The following is a 20,669-nucleotide window of genomic DNA, read 5'->3' as shown; positions in this document are numbered from 1 at the left end:
CCTTCCCACCCAAAAACCCCCACCTTCAGGGGACAAAGGTTGGACCCCTTCCCTTCCTTTTTTTTTTTTTTTTCAAATATTTTGGCGGTTCCCAACCCTCCAAAAACCCAAAGGAAAAAACCACCCCCCCCCCCCCCCCAAAAAAAAATCTCCAAAAACCCAGATACATAAAAACGCATATTTTCAAGATCTACACAGTCAAACAATTATCAAAAAACTAAAGAACTCCACTCAATCGCTTGTACAGATATATTTACATACTGGATCATGGCAAAGTTTTGATTTTTCTTTGCTTCAAAACAAAAAATAATAATAAAATAAAAGGCAACAAACACGAGATCAAAGCTCCTTTTTTAACTTCGCTTTAAAATCCATCAAACAAACACGTTTAAAGTATTACCTCGAGATTTAGGGCTGAGAAAACACAAACAAAAATCCAAGCCTTGGCAGAGACAGAGAGTGAAGCTGGGCCTCTTACGGCGAAGAGATCGAAGAAGAGAATAAAAAGGAGTTGATGGGTATTATTGGAAACAGACAACACAAAGAGTGGAAATTCCGATGGTTTTATTATTGTTTTTTTGGTAATTTCAGTGTTACACAAGGGTATAAGTGACAATTTGTTAATAATTATATGTGAGATTATTGATGAGATAAAGTGACCGACCGCCGGTTAACCGCTTAAAAAGGAATTTAATTAAGAAAAGTAAAAATGTGTGAATAGAAATAAACTCTACCTTAAATTATTTACCCACACTTCCAATTCCAAAATTTTCACTATTTAAGATTTTACTTTGATCCAAAAAATAAACATCATCTCAAAAAAGTGTCAATTTCATGACTCTTTAACAATTAAATTTTGATTTATTATTGCAGCCAATAATGTGATTAGAAACAAGACTTTTAGTTTCCCGAAACTTTATTTTTCTAATTCTATATTACATAGGGGTGGGCATTTGGTTCGGTTCAATCCGAACCGAACTGAACCGAACCGTATTATGACAATTTAGTTCGGTTTTGTTCGGAGCAAAAAACCAAATGGTTTAAAAATTCTGCACCATTTGGTTTTTTTTTTTGTTCGGTTCAAAACCGAACTAAATTACCGAACCAAATGGTTCGAGAAAAAATTAAAATTAAAATTAAAAAAATAGTTCATAATTTATCTTTTTTTTATTTTTGTTTGTTAATTAATACATGATATTATATATATCATAGTATACACTTTATTTTATTGTTTAACTTTATTGTTTTAATTTATTATTGTTAGATTTTATTATATTGGTTATTATTTATGGATTTCTAGATTGTTTTTGGAATTTATTATGTTAATTTACTATTGTTAGATTTTATTTATGTTGTTTATTGTTTGCTAATTTATAGACTCAAGATTATTATTGTATTAATAATGTATTATTATATTATATTTTTTTTACTGAATAATGAATATATAGGATAAAACTAAATTATAGAACCAAATTGAACTGAACCAAATGCATTTGGTTCATAAATTCATGAACCATTTGGTTTCAGTTTGGTTCATAAATTCATGAGACTGAACCAAACCAAACTAAATAGTGTCCACCCTTAATATTACATAGTATATAGCATGACAACAAATAGTTAGACATTCCATAATCACTAGCATAAACAAATTAATACATCATCAACTTCTTTGTACATTGTAAATTAGTTAAATAAGTAAAAGTCTAAACACAAATTAATAAAATACCAAAGAAAATCTACAATGAATAATATACAAATATTTGATACATTAAAATATGTACAAAGATTTCCACTTCCAAAATAAAATATGTGTTTTGTTTAGTATGCCATTTATAAGTTTATTTAATCATTTAACTAGGAGAGATGGACTTGTCAATATATGGAAATTTTATTTTTTTTTAATGTGCTTAGAAAATGTTTTCATTATCTTATAAAATTTCATCTTTTATATTTTTCGTGCTATACATTACTTGATCTTTTCGTTAAAGCACTATTTACAAAATAAGAAAAAAAAATGTCTTGAAAGCTGTTGTAAGTTCTGTAACAAAGGGAATGAAACTAAAAACATATCAAAATAAATGTTGTTAAATTTACTATTTCTTATACATTTTAAATCAAACTAGAGAATTAAAGTCCAAACACCCCAATGGAAATTGAACTAGATACGATGATTTTGTATTAGAAATTGAACTTTAAATGATGTATCATTATTAACATAATATAACAAATAGGAACAAGAAAATTAAGGTAGATCATCATCATCATCATCATTATCTCTATTTCTAATCCTATGTTTCCTCCTTATTCCTTTTTTTGGAAGAAATGACAATGCATGAGTCAAATTAGGTTGGATTAATAATATGGGGGGGAAAAAAAACTGAAGTCATATTTCACATAAGGTAAGTGACTTTTCCTCATCGTCCACAAAGAAAGTGCAACTACAAGTAGGAATTGAATCCTTCATTTTTCAAAATATCATGAAAAGATATATTGATATCATAATAAAATTTTCTATTGCAACTATACCTAAATAATTTTATTTTAACGTAAAGATGCATAATAAACTGCATGTATTTATATATATTTAAAAACAAAAAATTCTTATCCTCACACACAAGTACACACGATTATTCCACTATACTAATGAGTGGTTCCAAAATTTATTTTGACCACAACATTTTTTTAGTGTATTTAAAAAAAAAAAAAGAAAGAAAGATAAAACGACCCCAATACTTTGATGATTCTGTCGATGAGCAATATGCTTTAATGTGTTATGCTTAATACATTTTCTTTCACTCTCCATATGAAAAAGAGTTTGTACCAAAGAGGGTCTAAATGAAAGAAAATAGAAACCACAGGGACACAAACGGAAATTATAACAAAAGGGGAACAGAAAAAAAGGGTTTCGAGTGGTAACATGAACAGAACTCAACACACGCACACACAAGTGTTGGAGGCCCCGTATAATATATAAGTGCTGCAAAGACCAAACTTTAGTCCCTTCCCTTTTAACTCCACGGCGCAGATCCGAGGAGTTTGGTAACCCTAGCAACTATTTTCTCTTAAATCAATCTTCTCCTTCTCTTTGAAGAAAAAAGAAAACCAACTCTTTCTCTCGATTTTAATCACCATCATCAAAGCTTTGCAGGTCACTCTTTTTTTCTTCGATTTATTTGCTGTTTTATATTGTTTGATAATTTGTCAAAGATTGATGCTTTACCTTTTTTTTTCAGATGTTTATGTATGTCGGTCTGTGTGAAAGTTGTTTTTTTGAGGGAAATATTTATGGGTTTGGTGGATTTTTGTCTTTGGGGGGTTGATTTGACGTTGGCGTAGGGTTTTGTATGTTTTCGGATCTGGGTTTGTTTTGATTGTGTCTATACGCCTTGATGATCTGGAGATTGATTTGATTTGCTGATTCTTTGTATCAGATGGAGCATGAGACTCATGTTTTCTTCTTATGACTTTTCTTTATTACTGTTCTATCAGAAACTAATCTAGGAGTGAAGTAAGATTTTTTAGATGCTAAGTAGATTTAGAATTTTATGAGGTCTAAAACTGTTTGTGACTAGTTTTGTCAGAAGAGTGATTTTTATATATTTGGCCGAATGCAAGTTACCTGTTCAAAAATTGTGATGCACCAAGTGCTTGTTTTCTTCTCTTTTATGCGTTTTTTACCATAATTTTGTCTTGATGATACTGCAATGATCATTCTGTTATATGGCTACTCTTAATGGCTCTGTTTGTAATTAACTTATTGAGACACTAAAATATAGTGGATTCTATCAGAAAAATCTTTCCCTACAAGTTGGAATGTGCTGGATCATTGTTATTTGGCATTCACTCATTTATATCTATTAGTTGCACTCTCCTGTTTCCTTTGATTTTGGTAATTCAGAGAAACAATGATTTAAGTAATGAATGTAGTTTTATTTTGAGAGCTATTTGCTGGTCTTAAGTTCTTTAATTCTTGCTGAACTTTGGGGGAGTGGGGAAAGCACTGTCTGGTGATCATATCAGATGGCTGGCTGCCTGTTAGCAGATCTTCTCCAAACACTAATACAGAAGATAATGCTTGTAGTCCTCTTTGTTTGGTTTGCAAGTTTGGCTCTTCTGTTACATTGTCTTCCAGTAAGAAGTGATTTTATCTGGTTGACTGAGTGATATAGATATCCTTCCTGCCTTGGAATGAGTTGACTTGCGCAATATCACAATTCATGACTTGTGATTTGAGTATTTTATTCAGACTTTTGTCAGATATCTTTTATTTCTTCACGTGCACTGGTTTGTACGTTTGTCTTATTTTCACTTTTCATCTAATTTGCTTAAGGTTTTCTATGTTCAGATATGGCTGGTTTGGCACCCGAAGGATCTCAATTTGATGCTCGTCAGTATGACACCAAGATGAATGAACTGTAAGATTATTTTTTATTGTCATTTCTGTTAATCTTCAGCAAGAAGTGGCTCTTAGTATAAAATAAAACACCTTGATCTCAGGATTTACATCTGTCTCAATTATTTTATTGATGCAGGCTCTCTACTGATGGGCAAGATTTCTTCACTTCTTATGATGAAGTTTATGACAGTTTTGATGCAATGGGACTGCAGGAAAACCTTTTGAGGGGAATCTATGCCTATGGTATTTAAAGAAGGGCTTTACTACTAAAACATCTTTGCCCTATTCTTTTTTCCTTTGTTCACCTTTGTTTTACACCCTTTGTTACGTTGCACCATCTTATGTGTATAATGGTCTTGTTTAAGTGTTTTTCGTCTTGCAAGTGTACTTTTTAATGTCATTGCAAATTACCTTGTGTTCCTATTCTTCTGTTTTACCTATTGGGAAGATGGAATGGTTAATGTGTCCTTATTTTATTTGCAGGGTTTGAGAAGCCCTCTGCTATTCAGCAAAGGGGAATTGTTCCCTTCTGCAAGGGACTTGACGTCATTCAGCAGGCTCAGTCTGGAACTGGGAAAACAGCAACTTTCTGCTCTGGAATTTTGCAGCAACTTGATTATGGTCTTGTCCAATGTCAGGCCCTGGTATTGGCACCCACTAGGGAACTAGCTCAACAGATTGAGAAAGTAATGAGGGCACTTGGTGATTATCTTGGTGTTAAGGTTCATGCTTGTGTCGGTGGGACAAGTGTTCGCGAGGATCAGCGCATTCTTCAAGCTGGTGTTCATGTTGTTGTTGGCACTCCTGGTCGTGTGTTTGACATGCTGCGCCGACAGTCTTTACGCCCTGATTACATTAAGATGTTTGTACTGGATGAGGCTGATGAAATGCTTTCCCGTGGTTTTAAGGATCAGGTTTGTTATTGTATATATATTGATTGCACTTCTTTGCTTGGTTACCGTGTCTTGATAGTTCCCATGGAGTTCTTTTATGCGATTTACTAATTACTGTTTTCTGGTTGTCAGATCTATGATATTTTCCAGCTGCTTCCAGCTAAAGTTCAGGTGGGGGTTTTCTCTGCTACAATGCCTCCTGAGGCCTTGGAGATTACAAGGAAGTTTATGAACAAGCCTGTGAGAATCTTGGTTAAACGTGATGAACTCACCCTTGAGGGTATCAAGCAATTTTATGTCAATGTTGAGAAGGAAGAATGGAAGCTTGAAACACTCTGTGATCTTTATGAGACTCTGGCCATAACCCAGAGTGTCATCTTTGTGAACACTCGGCGAAAGGTCGACTGGCTTACGGACAAGATGCGAAGCCGTGACCATACAGTCTCTGCCACTCATGGGGACATGGATCAGAACACCCGAGATATCATTATGCGTGAATTTCGCTCTGGTTCTTCTCGTGTTCTCATCACCACTGATCTGTTGGCTCGTGGTATTGATGTGCAGCAAGTTTCACTTGTCATAAATTATGATCTGCCGACTCAACCAGAAAACTACCTTCACCGTATTGGACGAAGTGGTCGATTTGGAAGAAAGGGTGTTGCCATTAATTTTGTGACAAGGGATGATGAGAGAATGCTTTTTGATATTCAAAAGTTCTATAACGTGGTCATTGAGGAGCTGCCTTCAAACGTTGCTGACCTTCTTTGAGGAGGTTCTGTTTTTGTAAGTTTGTCGAGGCAAGAAGGGGTTTCCTGATTTTGCAAGTACTGTTTAATGTGGTGGTTCTTTTCTCCCCTTTTTTTTTTTTTTTGGTTTCTTCTTCCTTTCCGTCTAGTGTCTTAAATTAATGTTGTTCTCAAACATATCCGACCATTTAATCATATGGGTCATGCACATTTGCAAGCTGCACTGTGGTGGGTTTATAATTATTGAAATTTTTGTTGCTGTTAGGTCTTTGTATTTTATGTCCTTTTGTTATCAATTTTATTTCTATTATAATTGTTTAGCAGAAGCCGGTTATTAGATTTATACTTGGTGTGTCTGGGGAAATGATTTGGGTGGTGTTTTAATATTCTTTGCATTGTTTTTGTTTGGCAAAATGTTTTTTTCCCAATTTTTGTTGAGCAAGATTGAATCCTGAATTTTCTTTTTGAGAAATACAGAATCTGATTTAATACGCACGTTTACAAGAGGTTCTAATGTTATATTATCTTGACGCCTGAAATAATTTTTTGTTTACTCGTGCTTGGAATTTTGAAACATGGCATGATGAGTCTTCAGGCCCCTTTTTGGAGCAGCCACAGCACGAGCAGCAAGAGAGTACAAGACTGGCCAAAATGAAAAGGACCCTTCAAGACGACGGATGTTTACATTTGAAATTATTGAAGTTTTATTGTAGAATTTATTGGCCGTCTTCAAAGTGATCACGTCATGTTTCCATGTTTTGAAAGAAGTAGTCCAATCTTGCGCACAGCGCACTGATGATACTTATCAGAATAATGCCATATTTTCAACTCTGTTGGGGTCCATAGTTGTCAAATCTAATAATTTGGAGTCGTCTCGTCTCGTCTCATCTCATGGGCTGGGACCATGGTTTAACCAATCACCATTGAATGTTGATTCCCGCTGGTCAAAATTCTATTACCACAGAAGATGACCAGCTGATGAGCCTTTCAAGAGAATGACTCTCACGAGTTTCTCGCAAACTCACTTTTAAATGGACTGATTGATGCTTTTAAGTAAGGTTTAGAAGTCTTTGATTGCCAATAACACAGCAAAGACGTAATTTTAAATCTTAAAAAACACTCTTTTGTACCATATAATATTGGACAACAAATTAGGTCATGCTTGATGTTAAGGCCTTTTGATCAATCAATTTTAACGCATGCATACCAAGTTAGCCTGCCACAGAACTACCCGGTCCACCTGGCAAAGCTCATTTAAGATGAGGCAAAACTAGTAGCTGCATCAGCCTCGTGGAAACTGGATTGTGTGAATCAAAGTTGAAAATGTCAAAACTCCTTAAATTCCACCAAAGAAAAAGTACCCATCTTGTATGAATAGTTAAAAAGGCTCAAGACACCCATCTTGTGATGCTCCCAACAAATCTTAAATATTGCAAGCAAAAGTTCACAACACACCACCACCACCACCACCGCCACCTTTACTAAGTGATTTCAAATCTCCATTTTTCTCCTCTATTTTCTCACTCATTCTTGAATCTCTTTCTTTTCTTTTCTTTTCTTGGATTCAAATGGAGAATTATAGATCCAAATCATGCAAAATTGATAGCTTTTATGATGGCAAGGCAACAGCGCCGACAAGCATGCAGGATTTGCGATGTTTCAGTGCAAATTATGCCACCCCAACACAGCCAAACGATCAACAGCTAGGAAAGAAGAGTAAGTCGAAGAAAAGCAAAAGCACTTTTGGGTCAGTATCAAAGAGCTGGAGCTTCAATGATCCTGAGCTGCAGAGGAAAAAGAGAGTTGCCAGTTACAAAGTCTACACCGTTGAAGGCAAAATGAAAGGGTCTCTGAGGAAAAGCTTAAAGTGGGTCAAGAACACATACACTCAAATTGTCCATGGATGGCAATGATCAAATGGTGAAATGGGTATCTCTTTCGTTTTTTCTTCCACTTTTTCTGATCTCAGTTTCACATAAAAGTTACATGTGTCTGAGTTATGTTACAATATTATAACTTTATTTTTTTATTTTTCGTCTTTATGTTCTTTGGGATCTGAAGAGTCAAATGTATGCAGCTTAGACTTGGATTTAGCATATTCTGTGCCTCAATTATATAAAGCCAGAGTGTTCAAGATCTATGATAGTTATGGCGTAACTTCTTCTGCCACTGCATGTTCTGATATCCTACAGAAGAAAGTGTTGATAGATTTGTGCTTGATCCAAGTTCTGCTCATGCAAGAACACGTCTTTTGTATTTTTGGTGTGATATGAGCTTAAAGAAATTTTCACTCAAAATCTCACAGCAGGACTATTTTGACTTTGCAACTATTTATAATTTTATATAGGGTATTGGGGAATTGAATAAGTTGGCTGTGAAAATTATTGATTGGGATTGCAGCAAAAATTTTTGTAGAATCAGTTTATGAGTTATGACGCTTGAAGAATAATTTAACAAATTTTTAATTGGACTAAAACTGTCAAACGAAGACTTTTTGGTTGGTCAAAGAAATTTTGTAGAATCAGTCTGTGTCATATGTACTGTACATATGACAGAACATGGCACATATACATTGATGGATTCAGATTTCTTCCAAGTTCCATCCAATGTTCACCAAGAAAGCCAAATGTATGTTGTCCACGACAACACAAGAAAGCTGCCTATACCTGATGCTTCAGTCTTCTTGCATGGATATAATCCCAAGTAAAATAGTGCAAAAATAAAAACAAAAACCTCCTTCATTCTGATAAGAACTGGGATCCAAATCATAAATCTCTTGCACTGCCTGGGAGAGAATTCAAAATTCGAAGCATTAGTTCTTGTAACAAGCAAACGCTGCGGAAAACTTTGTCAATACAGAATCACTTTCTGAAATCAGTTTGCTACCAGGCCTTTGGCAGTGTTACCGGGAAGGTAAATCGATTTCAAAAGCTCAACTAGACGGTCGAGGTTTTGATACGGTACCAAGATTTGAGTTTTGACAAATAACGTACAAGTTATGAGCCTAGGTTCAAAACTTTAGGATCTTCTGTGCACCAAACTTTAAATAAAACGTACAAGTTTTTCATCCCCCGGTGTGAGAAATGAGATTCTCGTATCTGTACTAACATCCACAACAAGCATAACACAGCTTCTATAGTAACCAAACCCCATGCAAGATTGACAGGAAGCCCGGGTTAAGCTTTCTTTCAAGAAATAGAAACTATGCAGAGAACATCAATTCAAGTTTCTAGAGACTCAGAGATTTTGTCTGCAAAAATAAGTAGTTATAGCACAACAAAAGAGAGATGCTTACAAATAGAAGGTCTGGCCTTTCTTGTTATGATGATTGATCATGACAATTGCCTAGTCAAAATTTTACAAGTCACTATATGGTCTTCAGCTACAAACACAGTTGCAATTGACATACAGGACGCGGAACTTTTGACACTAGTAGTAGTGACAGTGTCATTTAACTCAAACTGTAAACTTGGTAGCAGCCTTAATTAAACCTAGGTATTTAGACAAAAGCATTTGACCTAGGTGGTTTTCTTTGATTACCTCTTCTTTATTGAGTACTTACAGTGCTAATTTCCATCTTGCACTTTGCACTATGACTCCCTAAAACACATTCCACAAACAACACGATGCTCCACTCCATAGGAGTGATAAAGTGTAGCGTTACAGAATTTACAGTGGAAGAGATTTGGAATCTGCTAATGGTGTACCCTTTCATTGTTATTGAAATGCAGGCTCTCGATGCCTCTAAGAGTGGACTCAAAGTTCTTGATGTTTGATGTGCTCCTGCCAGAAGTTGTATGCCGGTTTTCTGATGATACAACAGGTGAACTTCTTTGCCCACTAGAAATCTTTTGAAATGCTCCTGGGCTTGCATCTGTGGTGCGAGGACGGGAGGGATCAGTGTCACTCCCAACCACAGCTGCTTCACGACTGTTAGGTACAGCAACTCGCCTTGATGATCCACTTGATCGCAATAGGTTATAACTAGACATCTGCACAAGTCCAAGAATGAGAATAGTCCAATTCAGAGAGGAGAACAACGAGATGAAAATAAAGGACGGGAAAAAAAAGTCTAATATGAGCAGCAGCACCCGGGTTGATTTGCATGAGTTTGAATTCAGAAAGACACATTCACATTCACCAATTATCCAGACAAAGTTGGGAAAACACTATAACAGGTTCAGGAGGCATGACATGCATTTAGGTTAAAGCTAGAATCCCAATTCTCGCATGGAAACAGACCAAGTAAGAACATAACAAGGAAGTCCTATCATCAAAAGTACTAACCATGGCATCTTTAGAAAATGCTGGATCATTTGCCATTGGACTCTTTTGTTTGGACAAGTTTGCAGAATTTCCAAGTGGTCCAGAATTCCTCCTGCGAGAGGGATCTGCTGATGACCAACCAGTATGTCTACCTTCTTCAGCACCTGCAGTAGAAATTCACGCAACATTATACACAAAGTCGTAACACATTTACAATACAGTTTAGAAGGGAAGATCCTGGAATAAAACAAAAGCAGGAAGAAGAAAGAAGCATAACTAACCCGATTGCCTATCAACATTAGCAGCAGCAGGAGGCATGCCACTATTTGGTCCAGCTCCAGGACCCTATATAAGAAAATTAAAATATATAAACAATCATTGATTTTCTACAGGGCTGGAAGTGCAAGCAAATATAGATAACTATGATATTTCAACTTACAATTGCACGGGCAGGAGTAGAAACTTGTGACTGCTGATACTTCAAAATTGTCCAATCAAACACATAATCAAACTGGAAACCTGAAGCGAGAAGGTAAACATACAAATTGAAAATGTGATACAGTTGATTCATTAAAGACAAATTTGAAATTCCTTGTAGAACCAACTCTCATAATTCTCAGGCTAGTATACAATCTTAAAACAACCTAACAAATGGCAAAGTTCAAACCTTCACGTATAAAAAGGTCACGGAAGAGTCTTTTCAAATAAGCATAATCTGGTTTATCATCAAATCGCAGTGACCGGCAGTAATGAAAATAGGATGCAAATTCTGTAGGATAACCTCGACATAAGGCCTGACAAGCAGTGATATACCAATGAGTTTTGAAAGCTGAAAACAGAACATTAGAATGAACATAGTATTTCATTCTAAGACATGGGATTACCTCAATTGAAGTTGACACTTTCTTTTCACTGATCTTCTCATACTTCTGCTTCTTAGTTCCTGCTTTCAATCCTTGCCATGGAAGACTACAGAGACATAGGTTCAAAACCAAAAAAATACCAAGCAACTACAAAATTAATCTGAGAACACAAAGGTCAGCAGGAGTATTGACCTTCCTCTTAAAAAATACATAAGAACATATCCAAGCGATTCCAAATCGTCCCTGCGGCTTTGTTCTGTGAAGAAAAAGATTTGACAATCAGTTGCCAGATGCAAACATAAGGTAAAAAAGAAAATAACCAAGAAATAGACATACCAATGCCAAGGTGAGTATTCATGCTCGCATATCTTGCGGTTCCAGTCAAATTCTTATTCTCTCTGCAGCATACAAATCATGTCTCCGTTCAGTAAGTAACAGTTTCTTGAAAGGAATCTGAACTTTTAATGCAGCTTTAACACAATAAAGGGTGCCCCTTCAACCATTAAAACTGCAAGAATTCATCTGCTGAAATAGTGGGTAAAAAAGACTAACCTATAAGGTATATGCTGATGTGTTGCAGTGTCTCTATACCTCTTAGCCAAGCCAAAGTCAATGATATAGACCTGTTTCCATGAAAACATCCATAGAAACAAATCAAAATAGAAGACAAAAACAAAGATCGCAATAAAACGGAGTTTCGTATCACTCAAGACCTGATTTGCACGCCTCCCTAAACCCATTAGGAAGTTATCTGGCTTGATATCCCGATGTAGAAATGACTTAGAATGAACAAATTCGACTCTATTGATCTGAAAGAACAAGATAGTTGTCAGAATATAACCAAATGCAAAGAAAAAAATATAGCAAAAACACGCATAAACCGAACAAATAGTACCATCTGATCTGCGAGCATAAGGACAGTCTTCAGTGACAGTTTCCTACTGCAGAAGTTAAATAAATCTTCAAGGCTAGGCCCCAACAAATCTATTACGAGGACATTATAGTCACCTTCAACACCAAACCATCTCAGATTTGGAATTCCAGCTGCCATTGATGGCAACAGTAGGTAACAAGCAGTGAAATCAAGCTAATCAGTACACGATGCAACTTTAAAAAGAAAATGAAAGTAAATGTAACAAGGACAAAAGGAAAGGTAACTACTTCCGCCTTGTAATATTTTATACAACTTCGCTTCATACTGCAGCTGAGGGTGCTTTGTTTTAACATTCTCCTATGAAAGAAAATACTATCAGACTTAATGAATTTGGGAACAAGCAATATCATCAAGAAGGAAAAATACTAGAACAGAAAGAAAACTAATACAGTTAAATCGGATAACAAAACAAAGAAGAAAAGATAGTGAAAATTTTATTTATCAACAATGAAGTTCTGCAAGCACAAACTGCCTTCAACATTTGAACCCAAAATCATTGAAGTCACTGTTAGGACATGGTAGGTGAATCCCTCAACTAAATCTCATAAGATACATAACAGATTATTGTTGACAAGTGTGACTACCACGCTGGCTTAACTTTACACAAAACCTGGATTAATCTTGCATCAATTTTAACTTAAGAAAACTCCAAAATAAGCAAAGGTCATTGGCAGAACTAAAAAAACCCCTTTTTCCGCCCTCAAAGGATTGCGGTAACAAATTAAAGCAAGCTTAAATTTCATTCTCAATCTCTTAAAGCAAGCTTAAATTTTCCTAATACATAATCATTCATCAACTCACTCTCACTCACTCACTATCGCATTCTTCGTCCATCATTCAACAAAAAAAAAAAAACAATATTTACCCTCAAAACCCAAACAACAACAAAATTAATAACTACTAGCAAACTAACATAACAAAAAAAAAGGTCAATTTTTAGCTGATATTCAAGCAAACAATTACTACCATATAATTTCTTACAAAATACACAAATTCAATACACTCACAAGCTTAATTGCAACTTCCTCATTAGTCTGAATATTAGTACCTGCCCCCAAAAAAAAATTAATTAACAAGGGGAAAAAAAAGTAATTAACGGTAAAAAAATACTAAACTAGTGAAAAATACAAACCTAGATAGATCTCTCCAAAGGACCCGCTACCGATCTTTCGACCCAACCGAAACTTGTTTCCAACACGCGGTTCCATAATTAAAACAAAAAATTAAATATGAAAAAAACAATTTGAAAACCCCAGAAAAACTAAAACCCAAAACAAAAAGGCAAAAGCTTTTGTACAAAATCCGATCGTACAAAACGAACTGAGAATTTCGATCACCGAATTGGAGAAGCCCCCATGAAGATCGGAGGTAAAAGAGAGTTTGGGGACATGGGCGGAATCAAAAAGAAAACTTTCTCTCTCTGACTAGAGAGAGAGAGAGAGAGAGATGAGAAAGCATTCGTTGTTTGGTGGTGGTGTCGTTGAAATTAGATTGTGGGCTTTTTGCCGCTTTGATCCAATCGAAGACTAAAGGGCTGTGATTGTCTTTTCTTTATGAAACGACGGCGTTTAGGCTTTCTACCGCCCGGATAACGCTGAGCTTTTGGGATATTCCCCCTTGAGGGTTTGCTCACATATTGGCTATTACTTTTGTCTTCATTGACCGTTTATTAGGTATTAACTAAATTGAATACGAAGTTTCACCCAACAGATATATCTCTTTGCCTTGCATATTGTTAAGATCAGAATCATATGATATTACCAACACATATAGTTGGTTAAACATAGTGGAATTGTCGGCTAATATCACCAGCGTAATGTAAACAATTTTGAAAAAAATGTTGCATCAAGATCCAAGGCAACGACCAAAACCCAATAACATCATTGGGTGTTGGACTGGAAGGAACTTTGGTTTGGTAGTCTCCATTACTTTTAAGAGATCATATTTGAAACAATCTGAGGACTTCGAGAATTCTCAGTAAATGCTTTGTTTTGACCTCCATTTTGATATAGAAATGGTCCGGGGTTGAGCTGTTGAAGTTTTGAAGACCAGAGCAGATGGCAAATATAAACTCTCTTCACAAGGTGTAACTATCTCATCAGTCAATATAAATAGTGTTACACTTACATACAAAGACATCAGCTCCATGGCCTTTTGTTGTGCAATGCATAAGCTTTGACCAACCCCGCGTGAACAGATAATAAACAATATTAAGAAAATGAATTGGAGAGGGGCGGCGAGGTAAAACTGTAAACGGCCAAAAACCCTAGAGACTTTTACTAAAGGAAACTGAAAAATCATAGGCATTGTTATGATGGGGACAATACATTTTGCAAAGCTAAAGAGGAGGTCTTCCTATGTAATCTTACTTTCAACTGTCTCATTTTTGCTTCCACCCTTGCTGTGAACCCAATCTTGGTTTCTTGCCTCGCCTTCGATCTTTCCCTGGTCCACATGTGTCGATCCTCAACATCTTTCTTGTAGTACTTGATTTCTTGAATAACATGATGATCCATGGGTTTGAAACATCTTTGATAGGCTACGTAGGTGAAGTAAAGGAGATTACAAGCAACAGTTACCACTATGGTGGCTAACCAAAACATCGGTGCAGGAGCAAGGGCTTCAACGAGAATATGGTGAGCATACCCAGATGTAGAGGGAGACGTCATTCCAAAAAGTAAGAGAAACACATACCAAGCTGCAATGCTGCCCCAGATAAACAAGTGTTGGATCCATGTGAAATGGCTTATTGTGAGAGCAATCTGAACGTTAACAACCCAGATGATGGAAGTGAACATTGTAGCACCCACGACGGCCATGTCAGCAGTCTGGCCTCCAGCACGAAAAGCTTGGTCATGGAAAATGGCCATAATGAGGGTGAAAATGGTGACAGAGGAATAGATTCCATTGCCAATCCAACCAAATATTCTGTACCAATCAAAAAACAAATTTCTCGGCCCTTGCTGATACAGAGCAGGGAACTGTAGAAGATATAAAACTGTTACAATCTAGCCAAGAGAGAAACGGACAAAATACTTCAAATGGGGTTCATCAGCGGGACGTACCTGTAAGCAGATCTCAGAGGAAACATCTTGTTCAAAAACCCCAAGTGAAATGACAGGCAATGCAGTAAGAACAACATTAAAGGATAGCATATACCAGTCATTATAAACAGATTGCCCAGAAAAGCTCGCAAATGCCTCAAAGTAGAAGAGGGTGAGACCGAATGCAATATTTTTGTAGAAAAAATAGCAAATCTGATTCCAAAACATCAAGGTTAGAAAAATGAATTAGAGACCAAGAAGATACGTGCAACGTATATGGAAATAGAAAATGCATGAATGTGAAACCTTAAGTTGGGAAATCCCTTAAGTTGGGAAATCCTTGATTATTACCATCTGAGCAATCCTCTTGTAGCACCAGTGTCCATGGACTACCAGGAGTCTTTCCAAAAATCGAAACTGTGCAATAGAGAAGTCACTAGCCATCACAGCCTACAAAATGTTGCAAATTTAGCAATTTTCAGACTGCAGTCCGCAATGTCAAAAGCAAAAACTTGGATGCACTTTCTCATATCATGTCCTGACAAGACAATCTAGAAAATAATTATGAACTTCAGACATTATGTCCAAGAAATTCAAACATTAGTGACGTCATCAATTAGTATTCAAAGTACACTGATTTCTGACATTCCTACAGCTCCTGAAATTTGGTTGCTGCTATGATATTTAGACTGTATGAAAAAGCAGAGTTTAGAATTTTAAAGAAGAGAGAGATAGAGAAACGTAAGAAAGAACCTTATTACCGTTTCTATAGAATCATCAAAACAAAAGAAAAAAAAAAAAAACCAATTAGATCAGGTGCCTACCTGCATACCTTCCACCCCACTGATGCCAATACCAATGTCAGCTTCTTGAATCATTCCAACATCATTTGCACCATCACCAATTGCCAAGGTGGTTTTACCAGTGCCTTCTTTCACTAACCTTGTTACCTGGTGCCAAAAGTTGAACAAATGAAAACAAGACCTAGCAAGAATGTATGAAGAAGATCTTGTCTGTTGCCTAAATACAAGAGAAGCTAATAACTAAAAGCAGTAAAAGGCAATTTTGGAAGAGTGAAGTAACTGATGAGAAACAGTACCAGTGCCTTCTGCTTGGGAGACACACGACAGCATATGACAGATGCGCACTCAACAGCTAATCCCAAAAAATGATGCTTCATATCATCCTCCAAAGCGTAGGCCAGTGTTTTTCCCTCAATTATTAATGCATATGCTGCATGTGGATCTCTCTCTAGCTTGATCATCTGTGATGCATTGGTGATTTGCATCAAAATGTTGTCCTTCACCGCCTGTTTAGAAACGAAACACAGCAAAGACTAACATCAAATGGAATCAATTTCCTGCAAAATGAAAATGATATACTTTTTTCTAAAAATTATACATATAGAATTACCTCTTTGGCAGCTTTTCCTACTGAATCTGAGTTCAATGCTGTTATACATATCTGCTTCATGCCTTGTCGAAGCAAACTGCATGCAAATCTGCATCATGCCGGAAAATATTTCATTATATTCGTTTCATAGTCCAGAAAGATGCCTAGTTTCAGGTAACAGATTCTAATAAAATGTGTTATAGACTAAGAAGAGCCTGATAGTTTTAACTTAAGAAACAAACCCTATGTTGATTGCAGTTTCCATCTTATCTCCAGTCAAGACCCAGATCTTGAGACCAGCTTGTGCAAGTTTATCTATGCACTGGGGCACCTAATGAAATTATGGATAAAATTAGGTTGAAACCAAACAAAAGGAGAATATACTGATCATAGCTATAGGGCAAAGATAAAATATACCCCTTTCTGCAATTTGTCCTCCACAGCAGTAGCACCAACAAGGATCAAGTCTTTCTCCATCATATCCGACACATGCTCAAGCGTTGCCTCTCTGTCAGCCCCAATAGAAGATTTGGCCTTTTGAAACTCACTGTTCCAGGCAGAATACTCAGATTCATCAAGCTGTTTGTAAGCAAGTGCCAATGTACGCAATCCAGCTTCTCCATATTCATTCAAAAGCTTTGTAGTAGCTTCTTCATACATTCTTCCATTCTTTGATAGCCGGTCAAAAATGATGCTGCACATTCCAAGCAAAGGAATCATGCATGGTGAGGCACAAAGACAGGGTTGCTTAAGTCATCAAACAGTATAGCTAACAGTGGACCATCTGTGTGCCCACCAAAAATCAATGAAGCAATTTGAACACCCACAAACAGCAGATGTAAGCTGACTGAAGATTCTATGCATGTTATCATATCAATGGTCCAGGCCTCTAACTGGGAGTCAAAAAGTTAAAAAGTAATGGCGAGGCTAACCTGTCGGCACCTTTGCATAAGAGAAGTATCTGCCCATCCTCATCCCGAACAATCACACTCATTCGCTTTCTTTTGCTGGTAAAATCCAATAGATTGAGAATTTTGAACTCTCTGCAAAATTTCCAAAAGACGAACCAGTTAGACACTCAGAATTTGAGGGAAATTAGTAGGGGAAAAGAGTTCATACATGGAAAATCCATTCATATCCTCACCTTTCAACCGGTTGTCCTTTAGAAGGATATCTTTCACGGATAAACACACTTGATTGAGTCCTTCTATAAAACTCAAAACCAAATTCCCTGGCAGCAACGAGAAAAGCCCCTTCATCAGGTGACTCTGCTTCATATGTCAAATTGCCAGTCTCTTCATTCAGCTCAGGAATAGCAGTGTGACAAATTGCTAAAATTCGGAAAAACAACAACAAGGTATCTACATTAGGTTCTTTCAACCAGTTTCCATCCATAAGCCGGCTATCCTCAAAGTTAAAACCCTTTATCCGACGCTTAAAATCGTTTCCATCATTAGAAGTGATGACCGTCTCCAATTCGATTTCTGATCCACTATTTTTATGCTTTGCATTGGCACTCTCCCTATTCTGCTCCTCAAGGTCAATAGCCATCTGTTTTGCTGCAGCAAGTTCAACTTCACTAGGGCTCACACCATATGCAGTTCCTGCAACGGAACACTTCAAAAAGTCCATCTGATTGCAGGTCAAAGTGCCTGTTTTATCAGAGAGGATGGTATCTACTTGGCCCAACTCCTCGTTCAGATTTGATGTTCTCGCTTGCGCAGGAATCCCACTTTCATCATCATACATACTTATGTCTTGGTTAATGAAGATCGCTTGCAAAAACTTCACAATCTCAATTGAAACATAAAGTGAGATAGGAATTAAATATCCATAAAGAATGAGAGCAGTAACCAGATGGGCCAGCCCAGGCACAAGGGGCTTTCCAGGATTAAAGTACACATCAGTTTCCTTGGGTTTTAGGTACCACCACTGTGGCGTTTGGTAATTTATCTTCACAGCAAAGCCTATTGAGCTGATTAACGATATTAGCACAAGAATAGCAAAAAGGATGAATATTATCTTATCCATTTTTTTCTCAATTCCGCTCCTTTTTGAAGGAGAGGTTGTTGCATTCTGCATAACTTTGCTATCATGACCAGTGAATATCACAGAGCCATAGACATGAGCAGTATTCCTGAGCTTAGAATCTCTGAGAAGGATCTGACTAGGATCAATTGCATAAAGCTCACGATCGTACTCAATATTTCCAACAAAAGTGTAAAGACTCGGGTTAGGATTTTCACACTTTACTGTTCCTGTGAATTCCTTGAAAGCCTCGTCTTCATTTAAAGGTGAAGTTGCCTCCATTGCCCTTTTCACCTTCAAATTTGTCTCACCATCTAAGTTCATAGTCTCCACATAACAAATTCCATCCTCATAACTTGATGACAAGAAAAGTAAATCAGCTGGAAAAAATTGATCCTTCTCTACTTTCACTATATCTCCAACCTGAATCTTCTCCCATGGCTTGTAACTAAAAACACCATTCCCAACATGAACACTTACTTTCCGGGCATTGACCTCTTTATCCTGCATAAATCTACGCCAATCTTCTAAAGCTTCCTTTGCCATGCTTACCCCTACAACAATTGCCAAGGGAAGAAGCATACTTACAGGAGAGAATGGCGAAAGTGGTGTCACTGAAAGAAGCGCAGCAATAAGGAAGTAAATATTGGCAACTCGATTGAATTGCTCAAAGAGTGCCTTGGGAAAATATGAGAAAAAATTGTACTTTGTGGTTGATATATAATTGGTGCAATACTTCAAGGGTCTTTTCTTGTGCATATGAGGTTGATTGCAATATATAACTCTGGGGCACCCCTGTACTGACCCCTCAGTTTCATTGACATGCGGCCTGAGGCAAGCAAACGTATAGAGCTGGCTCCTTCTGAGTTTTGCCCTAATCCTGCCTCTTGTCATGACTTAAAATTCAAGCTCAAAAGGAGTTATCTTAGGCACACAACCATCAAATAAGAACCCCCAACCTTGCTTTCGGCCTTATATTAATGGTGCCCCGCGAGTACAATTTCTTCCCTTAAGACCTAATTACACAGGACCATAATGAAAAAGATCAATATGTATAATAAATTGCTACACTTAACGAAATCAGATTAAAGGTCAAATAGCTGCATTGATAAAACATTATATCATGCAAAGCCAACATCATAAAGACAAAAATCAAGTTCATACATTAAGAAGCACCAACATCCCATTTTAAGGGAAGACATTGATATCTTTCTTGAATAATTCCACGTGCTCATATTTCTATATTCTGTACTGTGTTTAAAAAAGGGGAAAAAAAGTAGAAAATTACAACAGAATTACCCAAAAATGAAAATAAATTCGACACATTCAATTATAACCAAAACTTTTAATGCAAGACAAAATTCAAAATTTACAGCTCAAATCACAAACCCAGTTCCATATCCTTCAAAAATCCAATGCACTCCACAAAACCAGAGAAATAAAAATAAAAACACAAGATAGTGACACAATGCCAGCTGAAAAAAAAATGAAAGAAAAAATCTCTTCAATCATTGCAACTCCAGATTCCTCGAACTACAAATACCCACCAATTGAAAAAGACAAAACACAACAAAATCAACCCACAAAAAATATTAAAAAAATTAACAAAAAGGAGTTTTTTATAAGATGGTACCTGCAATCAGGAGGCTGGTTCATCCTCAAAACAAAAGATTAAAGACACCCATTTTGCCAAAACTCTCAGAAAGGGAGATGGTGGGTTGCAGATCAAGAGAAGGTCTCAAATTTGAACGAAACGTATTCTCTTTTTTTTTTTTTTCAAATTGTTTTTCTTTTTCTTTTAGTCTTCAAAGAAGAGAGAAGAGAGAGAAGGGACAGGGTTTTGGACCCCTTTCTCTCTCCTACTGGAAAAACAAAACCAATACCAGGAATTTCCGGGGGTCCTTCTCTTCATTTATTTATTATTTATTATATTTTTACACTCATTTTTCTCATTGGATTTTTTTTTTCCACTTAATTAATTAATTACCTGGAATATCAGAAACTCAATTAAATATTTTCGTTATTAGGAGGAAATGAGAACCAATGTGATTGAAAAAATAAAAATAACAATAAGTACGTGGCAAGTTCTTCAAACCTTAACTCATAT

At 36.4% G+C, this 20,669-nt stretch overlaps 4 protein-coding genes and 1 non-coding gene across 7 annotated transcripts in view; 2 read left to right on the top strand and 3 right to left on the bottom strand.

Moving 5' to 3' along the window:
• LOC18037567 (glycylpeptide N-tetradecanoyltransferase 1) overlaps positions 1–539 on the bottom strand; it is a 2,970-nt gene extending 2,431 nt beyond the window's left edge. For both annotated transcript variants that reach the window (XM_024180728.1, XM_006426526.2), the window contains exon 1: positions 401–539. The gene's annotated coding sequence lies outside the window, so the exon portion shown is untranslated. The remainder of the gene's footprint in view (positions 1–400) is intronic.
• A 2,412-nt stretch (positions 540–2,951) lies between these two features.
• LOC18037566 (eukaryotic initiation factor 4A-8) lies at positions 2,952–6,299 on the top strand. The gene is made up of 5 exons (XM_006426525.2): positions 2,952–3,148; positions 4,346–4,415; positions 4,533–4,639; positions 4,880–5,310; positions 5,422–6,299. Exons 2-5 carry the CDS (start codon positions 4,348–4,350, stop codon positions 6,055–6,057), a joined length of 1,242 nt encoding a protein of 413 aa, XP_006426588.1. The 5' UTR covers positions 2,952–3,148; positions 4,346–4,347; the 3' UTR covers positions 6,058–6,299.
• Positions 4,031–4,124, top strand: LOC112097066. The gene has a single exon (XR_002904724.1). It is a non-coding gene; the product is annotated as a small nucleolar RNA snoR98 (small nucleolar RNA).
• Positions 6,300–9,279: 2,980 nt separating the features above from the next.
• LOC18037622 (casein kinase 1-like protein 2) lies at positions 9,280–13,719 on the bottom strand. Its single transcript, XM_006426522.2, has 14 exons — positions 13,231–13,719; positions 13,106–13,146; positions 12,326–12,395; positions 12,060–12,208; positions 11,878–11,973; positions 11,717–11,787; positions 11,501–11,562; positions 11,357–11,420; positions 11,186–11,270; positions 10,969–11,095; positions 10,741–10,820; positions 10,583–10,646; positions 10,323–10,465; positions 9,280–10,027 (listed from the first exon to the last, which is right to left on the bottom strand). The coding sequence occupies exons 1-14, from the start codon at positions 13,304–13,306 to the stop codon at positions 9,731–9,733; spliced, it is 1,425 nt and encodes a 474-aa protein (XP_006426585.1). The 5' UTR covers positions 13,307–13,719; the 3' UTR covers positions 9,280–9,730.
• A 451-nt stretch (positions 13,720–14,170) lies between these two features.
• Positions 14,171–20,442, bottom strand: LOC18037714 (probable phospholipid-transporting ATPase 4). Of its 2 annotated transcripts, none has more exons than XM_024180227.1 (11): positions 20,196–20,442; positions 17,679–19,578; positions 17,467–17,577; positions 16,952–17,228; positions 16,777–16,865; positions 16,556–16,643; positions 16,242–16,478; positions 15,967–16,092; positions 15,494–15,592; positions 15,164–15,355; positions 14,171–15,079 (listed from the first exon to the last, which is right to left on the bottom strand). In XM_024180227.1, the coding sequence occupies exons 2-11, from the start codon at positions 19,454–19,456 to the stop codon at positions 14,408–14,410; spliced, it is 3,669 nt and encodes a 1,222-aa protein (XP_024035995.1). In that variant the 5' UTR covers positions 19,457–19,578; positions 20,196–20,442; the 3' UTR covers positions 14,171–14,407. The 2 variants fall into 2 exon arrangements, with proteins under 2 accessions (XP_024035995.1, XP_024035996.1); XM_024180228.1 differs by having other exon boundaries at positions 16,242–16,451.
• Between the last annotated feature and the right edge of the window lie 227 nt (positions 20,443–20,669).

The sequence above is a fragment of the Citrus clementina genome, unplaced genomic scaffold (assembly GCF_000493195.1).
Source record: "Citrus clementina cultivar Clemenules unplaced genomic scaffold, Citrus_clementina_v1.0 scaffold_7, whole genome shotgun sequence".
In the NCBI taxonomy this organism is placed as follows: domain Eukaryota; kingdom Viridiplantae; phylum Streptophyta; class Magnoliopsida; order Sapindales; family Rutaceae; genus Citrus; species Citrus x clementina.
This window is presented reverse-complemented; position numbering and strand designations above follow the sequence as displayed.

Bases quoted from the DNA above. Each gene is read 5' to 3' on its own strand.
- LOC18037622 (XM_006426522.2), bottom strand. From the start codon at position 13,306: ATGGAACCGCGTGTTGGAAACAAGTTTCGGTTGGGTCGAAAGATCGGT. The intron at 11,974-12,059 runs GTACTATTTGTT...TTGTTCTTTCAG, and splicing joins TTATGCTCGCAGATCAGATG to ATCAATAGAGTCGAATTTGT. The intron at 10,466-10,582 runs GTTAGTTATGCT...TTTCTACTGCAG, and splicing joins TAATGTTGATAGGCAATCGG to GTGCTGAAGAAGGTAGACAT.
- LOC18037714 (XM_024180227.1), bottom strand. From the start codon at position 19,456: ATGACAAGAGGCAGGATTAGGGCAAAACTCAGAAGGAGCCAGCTCTAT. The intron at 17,578-17,678 runs GTGAGGATATGA...GAAATTTTGCAG, and splicing joins AAAGGACAACCGGTTGAAAG to AGAGTTCAAAATTCTCAATC. The intron at 17,229-17,466 runs GTTAGCCTCGCC...TGGAATGTGCAG, and splicing joins TTATGCAAAGGTGCCGACAG to CATCATTTTTGACCGGCTAT.
- LOC18037566 (XM_006426525.2), top strand. From the start codon at position 4,348: ATGGCTGGTTTGGCACCCGAAGGATCTCAATTTGATGCTCGTCAGTAT. The intron at 4,416-4,532 runs GTAAGATTATTT...TTATTGATGCAG, and splicing joins GACACCAAGATGAATGAACT to GCTCTCTACTGATGGGCAAG. The intron at 4,640-4,879 runs GTATTTAAAGAA...TTTTATTTGCAG, and splicing joins GAGGGGAATCTATGCCTATG to GGTTTGAGAAGCCCTCTGCT.